Source organism: Salmo salar, chromosome 04 (genome assembly GCF_965601325.2).
Source record: "Salmo salar chromosome 04, fSalSal1, whole genome shotgun sequence".
Classification (NCBI taxonomy): domain Eukaryota; kingdom Metazoa; phylum Chordata; class Actinopteri; order Salmoniformes; family Salmonidae; genus Salmo; species Salmo salar.
The window spans coordinates 35,140,490-35,151,606 of NC_138294.1; the positions used below are offsets into that span (position 1 = coordinate 35,140,490).

The 11,117-nt window shown below is 39.0% G+C and overlaps 2 protein-coding genes across 5 annotated transcripts in view; one reads left to right on the forward strand and one right to left on the reverse strand.

Annotated features, from left to right (window-relative positions):
- The first annotated feature begins 3,902 nt into the window (after positions 1-3,902).
- Positions 3,903-6,723, forward strand: sod3 (superoxide dismutase 3). The gene is given in 2 exon segments (NM_001140762.2): positions 3,903-3,997; positions 5,846-6,723. A coding segment is annotated over 1 exon segment (648 nt). The 5' UTR covers positions 3,903-3,997; positions 5,846-5,867; the 3' UTR covers positions 6,516-6,723.
- A 505-nt stretch (positions 6,724-7,228) lies between these two features.
- Positions 7,229-11,117, reverse strand: part of LOC106602718 (coiled-coil domain-containing protein 149) — a 44,944-nt gene continuing 41,055 nt past the window's right edge. For all 4 annotated transcript variants that reach the window (XM_045716794.2, XM_045716792.2, XM_082974360.1 and 1 more), the window contains one exon: positions 7,229-11,117. This exon is cut by the window's right edge and continues 1,170 nt beyond it. The gene's annotated coding sequence lies outside the window, so the exon portion shown is untranslated.

Here is an 11,117-nt window from a genome sequence, read left to right on the forward strand (position 1 = left end):
ATGAGAGGCAGTTTCATCATAGCGCTTGATGGTTTTTGTGGCTGCACTTCAAGAAACTTTAAAAGTTCTTGAAATTTTCTGGATTGGCTGACCTTCATGTCTTAAAGTAACGATGGACTGTCTTTTCTTTTTGCTTATTTGAGGACTTGGTATTTTACCAAATAGGGCTATCTTCTGTATACCACCCCTACCATGTCACAACACAACTGATTGGCTCAAACGCATTAAGGAAAGAAATTCCACAAATTAACTTTTAACAAGGCTCACCTGTTAATTGAAATGCATTCCAGGTGACTACCTCATGAAGCTGGTTGAGAGAATGCCAAGAGTGTGCGCAAAGCTATCATCAAGGCAAAGGGCGGCTACATGATTTATAAAATATATTTTGATTTGTTTTCATGTGTTATTTCATAGTGTTGATGTCTTCACTATTATTCTACAATGTAGAAAATAGTACAAATAAAGAAAAACCCTTGAATGAATAGGTGTTCTAAAACTTTTGACCGGTAGTGTATAAATATAAACGATAACCGTTTTAGATGTTTTTTTAGATTTGTGTGTATTGTTGAGAAATTGTTAGATATTACTAGTTAGATATTACTGCACTGTTGGAGCTAGAAACAAAAGCATTTCGCTACACTCACAATAACATCTGCTTTGATATGTACACTTGTGTTCCCCATGTACTTTTTGTATTGATTTGTTGTTAATAACAAAACAACTATAAAACTTGTCCAGCTATGGCAATGGCAACAAAAGGCTTAACAAGATATACACAAAGCAAATGTTTTGATACATAATTATCAGCTAGATATGTGAATCGTAATAATCTAGCTAGTCAGCTCGTTAAATGGCCAAACATGACCTACAACTAATATTATGTGGGGCGGCAGGTAGCCTAGTGGTTAGAGCGTTGGGCCAGTAACCGAAAGGTTGCTAGATTGAATCCCCGAGCTGACAAGGTAAAAATCTGTCGTTCTGCCCCTGAACAAGACAGTTAACCAACCCACGGTTCCTAGGCCGTCATTGTAAATAAGAATTTGTTCTTAACTGACTTGCCTAGTTAAATAAAGGTAAAAATATGCAAGGTAGATGTCCATTTTTTCATTTCCTGGCTAGCTAGTCAGTTAACCCTATTGACTTACTATGGACTTACAATACCCATTCACTGAACCGTCTTCCAGCCAGGACAACAATGTCAATAGAGAAGAATATATACACAAAGCAACCATTTTACTTCATAACTATCAGCTAGCTGTGAAAATGTGAATCATGATAATGTAGCTAACCAGATAGTTTAACAGGCAAAAATGACAAACAAATATTATGCAAGATAGATGTCAATTCTTCATGGATAACTTGCTAACAATTTTTCATGGCTATCTGGCTGGCTAGCAAACAGTAGTAGTAGCTGGGCTTGCTATCTACGGTACATAGCCAGGTAAACATGCCAAAATTAACACAGCATGTATTTATTAACATATCAAGATAACATATTGCAGTCAGGCAACCATACTGTATGAGATGTGAATAGGCAACATGTCATTCTGAAGTCAGTGTATTTTCTCTCAAATAATGTCCGCCATTGAATTCAATACATTTTTGCATCCATTTTTTTGTGGTTGCGTCATATTTCTTTGCTTAACTTCCATTGAAGCTTGCATCGATACATTCTTCAAAATATGTTCAAACGGAGTACGCATTCGAGAAGTGCTCTCCGTGCTCCGTTTCGCATATTTTGATTTGGACTCATACTCCAGCCTCCCTGCTCCAATTTGCATGCTCGGAGCATGAGCAGTTCGAGTCTTCCAATAATCATTGACTTATCAGTTGTTAGTTTAATATTACATTTTACAATTAAGGTATAGACACATATAACGCCTCAAAGTAGCATGGATTTTGAGAAACACCCATTGTGCTTTCAAGACAACTGGGAACTCTAAAAAAACTAGGTCAAATCATGACGTCAGTGATCTTCAGGTCGAAAGTCGGAGCTCTAGAAAGTTTCCGACTTGGAATTAAAATAAAATAAAATGTTATTCTTCACATGCTTCGTAAACAATAGGTGTATACTAACAGTGAAATGCTTCCTTACGAGCCCTTCCCAACAATGCAGCAAAAGAAAATATAGAAATAATAGAAAAGTAAAACACTTATTAATAAAAGTAATAGATATATAATGAGTAACATTAACTTGGCTATATAGAAGGGGTGCCAGTACCGAGTCGATGTGCAGGGGTACGTCCGATGTCCACCAGATGTCCACTCGCTTTTCAACTAGTTAAAAATGAGCTAGTTGGAGTCTGTGTGTGTACTTCCATTTGTACCACCACATGGTAAAGCAAAGCAAGAGTTGAAAATATTGAACACATGCGGTACACAGAACGCACCGCAGCCGAGTGCGGCATCCCCAACATTGCGTTGCTGACTGCTCCATTGACAACGAATGACCTCTGCCAGAAAGCAAAGAGTTTGATGCATCAGGTGCAGAGGAGGCTGGTGGGAGGAGCTATAGGAAGACAGGCTCATTGTAATGGCTGGAATGCAATTAATGGAACGGTATCAAACACATAAAACATATGGAAACCACACGTTTGACTCCATTCCATTAATTCCATTCCAGCCATTACAATGAGCCAGTCCTCCTATAGCTCCTCCCACCAGCCTCCACTGATCTGGTGGACATGCATCTTGTGGACATACCAAGCCCAACTACAATAATGGATGTTACTGTTTAATTAGGGAGCCACAAAGATGAAGTAGCCTAAACAAATGTAATCTCGGAATTCACGTTGTTTGCTAATAATGCAGCCACAGAATTTAAAGAAGCTAAAACAAATGATTTTGTATTAATATTTTGCATTGTTAAAAGTTGAGAGATACTGTTTCATTCACGCAAAGTAATGAGAATGGATGTGTGAGTATGCCCAATGCCTCCAGGATAAATTATGGTAAAGTTGGCCTCATGTATAGGCCCTTGGACAAATCAATAAAATCAAAGACATCCAAAATCCATCAGATTAAGAGTTTTAATGAAGCCAGCAAGGCAAATAATTAATCTCAGTGATTGACAGTATACAGGTATTATTGCATGTTGACTAACCAATTGCAGTGAAATGAGATTAAATCTAGTCATGATCAATTTCATATATTTCATTCAGCTAAAGTAGATTGGCTTGATAGCAGAATTGACTTTGTTGGTTGGCTAGAAAGCAAAACTTTACACATCGTTAACTTTTGGGAAAACTGGTCCAGCTAGCTATTGTTAGTTCAAATAAAGCAAAATAATGTACTAATATGAAAGTTCAATTGTGAACTATAAAGTATAAACCCACCAGAGCTTAATTTATGAAGGTCCCAGGCGGAGGGTTCTCGCTTGAACGTGGACGAGCATCTGGAAAGCCCATGCACTTTGAAACCGACGCCCACAGTGACGTAAAGCACCGCCCCCGAGCGAAATGACCTGGAAAGAATGTGTCCCTTCTCACCCCCGCTCCACCCACCACCTACGCCCTCTGGTTACACAAGGAGAGGATTTTATTAATGCGTTCGTTTAGGAACCGGCTTCCACCCTGGCGTGAGCCAGGTGACAAATCGTCTCAAAACAAAAGTGACGTAGTAATGAGTAGGATTCTGTGTTTTCACATGCAGAAGTGATTGCTTTTGATAAAAAATACTTTATCTGAATTCCCAATGAAAATTATTTGGAAAATTCGAACATATACTTGTATTTAACGGAAAATAGATGCATGTTTCTGAACTACACATCATGCTGCCGTGTTTACAACATGACCGAGCGGTGCAGATTACTTTTTCTATTTGAGATTATTAGAATGGCGCTCCACCCTCACTACTTTTACCCGTTCATGTCATGGACCATAGCCCGGTGCACTTAATCGAACACCCTCAAGATTGACGGGCTCTATCTCTGCAAAATTCGTGACAACCTCGATGGTTTATTCCGACAATTGTCAATAATTGTGATTTCGCCAGACAGGTAGGCTACAGAGATCACGAACATGGGTATCAATTTATATTGTAGAAAATTGCTTTCCAAATCCGAATTACGTTTGACTTCAAAGACCGTAAACGACTGAGGAATGTGTGTTCATTTGGGTGTGTTTTCCTCAATTATTACTACAAACTATAGTGGTGGTGGAAAAACGGCACAATAGTCATGCATGAGTTTAATTAAAGATACCATAATAGAAAATACCTAGAAAAGTGAAAGTAACCCAGTAAAATACGATTTCAGTTCAAGTCTAAAAGTATTTGGTTTTAAATATACTTAAAAACCTTTTTTTCAATTTTCAGCTAAAATGACATACCCAAATCTAACTGCCTGTAGCTCAAGCCTTGAATCAAGGATATGCATATTCTTGGTACCGGATATGCATATTCTTGGTACCATTTGAAAGGAAACACTTAATTAAGTTTGTGAAAATGTGAAAGGAATGTAGGCGAATATAACACAATAGAGCTGGTAAAAGATAATACGAAAAAAAAAAACCGTTCTTTTGTATTTCTTTTATACGGTCATCTTTGAAATGCAAGAGAAATGCCAAAATGTATTATTCTAATCCAGGTGCAATTTAGATTTTGGCCACTAGATAGCAGCAGTGTATGTGCAACGTTTTAGACTGATTCAATGAACCATTGCATTTCTGTTCAATTAATTTATCAAGACTGCCCAAATGTGCCTAATTTGTTTATTAATAACTTTTCATGTTCAAAATTGTGCACTCTCCTCAAACAATTGCATGGTATTATTTCACTGTAATAGCTACTGTAAATTGGACAGTACAGTTAGATTAACAAGAATTTAAGCTTTCTGCCAATATCAGATGTCTATGTCCTGGGGAATTTTCTTGTTACTTACAACCTCATGCTAATCGCATTAGCTTACGTTAGCTTAACTGTCCCGTGGACGGGACACCGATCCCAAAGAAGTTTTACGTATAAAAAAATCAAATTGCTAAAATATACTTTAGTATCAAAAGTAAAAGTATAAATAACTTCAAATTCTTTATATTAAGCAAAACACACAACCATTTTTTTTTTTTTTACGGATAGCCAAGCACTCAAAAACTCAGACATCTTTACAAATGAAACATTTGTGTTTAGCGGACGCCAGATCAGAAGCAGTAGGGATGACAAGGGATGTTCTCTTGAAAGTGTGTGAATTTAACAATTTTTCTGTCTCGCTAAGCATTCAACATGTAATGACTACTTTTGGGTGTCAGGGAAAATGTATGGAGTAAAAAGTACATTATTTTCTTGAGGAATGTAGTGAAGTAAAACTAAAAGTTGTCAAGTAGTAAAGTACAGATACCCCCCAAAACGACTTAAGTAGTACTTAAGTACTTTACACCACTGCCTATAGTGTTTAAACCTATTCGTATTAGAGAAGTAGGCTAAACAGAAATTGTAGTATCAGCTAAATAAAGCATGTAGTGTAGTATAGAAATGTACCCTCCCCACGTCCCTGTAATACCAGCCTGGCAGGTAAACCTGGCTTTTCAATAGCCTTTTCTAAATATTATAAATGTAAATATGACAGGGCATATCTTTCAAAAATATCTATAAGGTTAGGTAGGCAATGTTTAGCCTACTACAAGTCTATAGTGTTAGGCAAATATTAGAAATGTATAAAGACGTGTACTTAAATAGTATAGAATAATTTAACGTACTTAAATCCCAACTTTGACCTAAAGGCTTCATCCTCCCAATTTAAATATAAACTGATTTATGTGCATTAGTTAGGCTACAGGTTAGTTTAATGATAAAACATGGTTGCCCTGTGGACACTATGAGATCCTGATTGTGTATTTTGTTTTTCTTCTAGGTTACACAAAATAGCTAGGACCATGCCTTTATTTCATCCAATACTTCTGTTGGTTCTGGTAAGCTTCCAAGCCTGCTCCTTTACACAGAGCCAGGAGGCTGCCTCCAACATGGCCCCACCAGAGGCCACAGAGTATAACAGAACTGTCTATGCAGCCTGCAAAATGAGACCCAGCACCAAACTAGGCGAAGGTCTACCTAACGTGTATGGACAGGTGCTGTTCAAGCAGGAATACCCTGAGGGAAGCCTCAAAGTCCTCTTTCTTCTCCATGGTTTCCCAAGTCACAGTGATCATCAGCCAAAAGCCATCCACATCCACCAGTACGGGGATTTCAGCGAGGGCTGCGATTCCACAGGCGGCCATTACAACCCTTACAGGGTCCCCCATCCCAGCCACCCGGGGGACTTTGGGAACTTTGTGGCCCACCAGGGGAGGGTTCACAAGTTGACTGAATCAAAGGCCACTCTGTTCGGGCGGCTGTCGGTGCTTGGGCGGGCAGTGGTGGTCCATGAGAAGGCAGACGACCTAGGGCAAGGCGGGGATACGGGGAGCCTGCTACATGGTAATGCTGGGCGGAGGCTGGCGTGCTGCACCATCGGGATGAGCAGTCCCAAACTGTGGGATAAGCACCATCATCGACAGCAGAGAAGAAGGGGATGGGAATCGTAGTTTATTCTTCTCTTTTCTTTCTGCGCTCACCACCTTTCATCGCAGGACAACTTAAGTTCATTGCTTTAATTCTATCCAGACCTAAATTACAAAAATGTTTCCTTCTCTTTTAAAGTCATGTTTATCTTTTATTTTAAGGGATAGGACAAGTTTACCATAGCTGATAGCAATTCATGTATCTTGTATTAAACTTTGAAAGACCTTTTATTGAAATTCCAAGTGTGCTTCGTTAATAATTTCTGAGAAATGTCTTTCCATTACATTTCATTGTACTTTTACCGGTATATCAAAATAGATCTTTCAAATGAATACTCTTATACTAGCTAGAAGATACCGATCAACGCAATCATGTTTACATTAAGACACCGTGGTGATGGCGCAAGATATGGGTCGGAAAACATACCTCAATCCAGGGATGGGATATGCCATTGTACTCCAAATGTTACCTTTATCCATACTGCTCGATTGAGAAGATTGAAATAGTGCTAGTTTTTCCAGGAAAACCGCCCTTTTTGTTCTCACGCTAGCATTAGCCACATTAGCAATTACAGAATGGCATGTTGTGTTGAACAACAAAGCAGCTGATTGGCTGACACTACCATTTCAAAATTGCTGCATTGGCTAATGAAAACTAGCAGTATTTCAATCATTTCGATGAAGCAATTTAACCCAGGATTCAACAAAAAAGACAATATAGGCCTGGGGTTTCAAGCTTTGGTTGATTTCAAATTTAGTTCCAGTTTGTTGACAAGTTAATAATTGATACGTTGGATTCAACCAAAAATCAAAGTTAAAGAATATAGGACAGATGGAACTTTCCAAGCAGTAGATACATCTTTTTCAAATGTTTATATTTGGTTGTGTTGACAACCAAACACAATATCACTTTTATAATACAGTAAATAGCCAAATAAATTGTTGACAAATTGTTGGATTCATGTCGTCAACTCAACCAACAATCCACCAGTGGCACTGATGGAACTATCCATGCAGAGATACTAGCCAAGCAGTGTGCTTTTTGATGGTTGAAAGTAGTGATAACACATTGGAAATTCAACAAACTTCTGGCTGTCTTTTTGAGTGGGCGAATAATAGGTTGTAATCTCATTGATCAATGCCTAAACCAAATATTACCTGATTGTCCACGTTGAAATGATGTGGTGTGCCCAGTGGGAAGGGAATATGCCCAAAATGGCATGGTACAGTATATTGCACCTAGGTAAATCAATTTAAATTCTATCACTTTTTTTGACAGCACCCCTCTTTATTGGAATGAAACCTTCCATACATATTTGCCCAATGTAAAAGTGCTCCAAAGTGACTTTTTGTACCTGAATGCTAAAACATTCAAGAGATAAAGGTCCTCAAAGTTGATCCATTTGGCATACCCCACCATACCATGAGACATCCAGGTCTTCATCACTGGAAAAGATAAATGGTTGAGATTGACATAATTTAAAAGCTTACAAACAGGGTTGTCAAACAATTTTATAATATAAAAGTATTTTTTTAAATAAAAATTGTCCCTTTTTAACCATTAACGTCAATTATCTAAAAAAGCATGAACACCGATTTTTTTCACGTTGTAGCTTAGACCCTATTTTACATTTACAGCAGACACTCTTATCCAGAGCTACTTACAGTAGTGAACGCATACATTTTAATTTTTTCTCCGTACTGGTCCCCCGTGGGAAACGAACCCACAACCCTGGCGTTGCAAACACCATGCTCTACCAACTGAGCCACACGGGACCATGCCTGCCATTAGTTGAGACACAACATGCTCTTGAATACAGGTTGATATAGATACTTTTGTACCCATTTCCTCCAGCATCTTCACAAGGCCCTTTGCTATTGTTCTGGGATTGATTTGCACTTTTCGCACCAAAGTACATTCATCTCTAGGAGACAGAACGCGTCTCCTTCCTGAGTGGTATGACGGCTGCGTGGTCCCGTGGTGTTTATACTTGCTTACTATTGTTTGTACAGATGAATGTGGTACCTTCAGGAGTTTGGAAAGAGCTCCCAAGGATGAACCAGACTTGTGGAGGTCTACCATTTTCTTATGAGATTTTGGCACTGAGTTTGAAGGTAGGCCTTGAAATACATCCACAGGTATGCCTCCAATTGCCTCAAATGATGTCAACTAGCCTATTTTTATTTCTGATAGGCTAAAGCCATGACATAATATCCGGAATTTTCAAAGCTGTTGAAAGGCACAGTCAACTTACTGTATGTAAACTTCTGACCCACTGGAATTGTGATACAGTGATGATTAAATGGAGCTGTAAACAATTGTTGGAAACATGACTTGTGTCATGCACAAAGTAGATGTCCTAACCAACTTGCCAAAACTATAGTTAAAGACCTGATTGGTGGAGTGCTGCAGAGATGGTTGTCCTTCTGTAAGGTTCTCCCATCTCCACAGAAGAACTCTGGAGCTCTGTCAGAGTGACCATCAGGTTCTTGGTCACCTCCCTGACCAAGGCCCTTCTCCCCCGATTGCTCAGTTGGCTGAGCTGCCAGCTCTAGGAAGAGTCTTGGTGATTCCAATCTTCTTCCATTTAAGAATGATGAAGGCCATTGTGTTCTTGGGGACCCTTAATGCTGCAGAAATGTTTTGGTACCCTTCCCCAGATCTGTGCCTCAACACAATCCTGTCTGGGACAATTCCGTCGAGCTCATGGCTTGGTTTTTGCTCTGACATGCGCTGTCAACTGTGGAACCTTATACAGACAGGTGTATGCCTTTCCAAATCAAGTCCAATCAATTTACCACAGATGGACTCCAATCATGTTTGAGATGTTTCTACAACTTGAGCAATGGAAACAGGATGCACCTGAGCTTAATTGAGTCTCATAGCAAAAGGTCTGAATACTTATGTAAATAAAGTATATATATATATATATATATATAAAAAAAAAAAAGTTTATACATTTTATTTATTTATATATTTTTTCTTTTAAGCTTTGTCACTATGGGGTAGTGTGTGTCGATTTTGTATTTATTTAATCCACTTTAGAATGAGGCTGTAATGTAACAAAATGTGGAAAGAGTGAAGTCTGAATACCTTCCGAATGCACGGTACATATAAAGTGTGTCAAATTTGATGGAGTTGGAGACGTGTGGCCACGCAGTCATGGGTGAACAGGGAGTATAGGAGGCTGAGCACACCCCCTTGTGGGGCCTTCGGTGTTGAGGATCAGCGTGGCGGAGGTGTTGTTGCCTACCTTCACTTGGGGTCAGCCTGTCAGGAAGTCCAGGACCCAGTTGCACAGGGAGGGTTTCAGACCCAGGACCCTGAGCTTAGAGGGCACTATGGTATTGAAGGCTGAGCTGTTGTCGATGAACAGCATTCTTATATAGGTATTTCTCTTGTCCAGTTGGGGTAGGGCAGTGTGCAGTGCCATAGCAATTGCGTCGTCCATGGATCTGTTGGGGCGGTATGTGAATTGTAGTGGGTCTAAGTTGTCAGCTAATGTGGAGGTGATATGGTCCTTAACTAGCTTCTCAAAGCACTTCATGATGACAGTAGTGAGTGCTACAGAGCGATAGTCATTTAGTCATCTTCACTTTCTTGGGTACAGGAACAATGTTGGACATCTTGAAGCAAGTGGGGACAACAGACTGGGATATGAATAGATTGAATACCGGTATGTCGGTAAACACTCCAGCCATCTGGTCTGCACAGGCTCTGAGGACAGGGCTTGGGATGCAAGGCTGCCGGCCCAGATGGCAAGTGTTAACACACTTAAATGAAATAACACCTATCCTGTATTCAAGAGCTATTGTCTGAACACTAAAACCTCAGATGATGTGAAATCCTTTTTACTGGTTTTAGATAATTGACATTAGTTTTAAAAATGAATTTCTTTATTAAGTTGTTTTGCACTCCAATAAATAAGAAAATAAGTTGACAACACTGTTTGTAAGCTTTTAAATTATTTCAAACTCAGCTTTTTATCTTTTCCAGTGATGAAGACATGAATGTCTCATGGTATGGTGGGGTATGCAAAATAGGTCAACTTTGAGCACCTTTATCTCCTGATTGTTTTGGCCTTCAGGTCCAAAAAGTCACTTTCTGACCACTTCTTCCAAGGGCAAACATGTATGGAAAGTTTTGTTTAAATGAAAAGGGATGCTGTCAAAAAGTGATTGAATTCAAATGGATTTACCTGCAACTCATTACATGTTTCAATACTCTTAAAGCCCAATGCAGTCAAAATGCAATTTTACCTGTTTTCTTTATATCGCATTGTACAACAGCTGATGAAATGAACACTGTAAAAGTGTGAAAACATTTGATCAGTGTTATTTCCTGATATAATGTATTTTCAACCAGCAACTACACAGGACCTTATAAATCAGCAGGTTTGCATGGGCGGGAGTTTCGGCTTTCCATGGTGATGTCACCATGCTGTAAATTGGTTAATAGACCAAAGCGTTACAAACATCACTGCCAATAACAGCTAGATTTCAGTTTTCCCCTCCCCACTCACACCACTCCCAGACAGTCCTAGCAAAATGCTTGCTTGAGAAATCATTTTTTGCAACAAAAAAAATCATTATTTTGACATTTTAATGGAAATCTATTATAGTAAG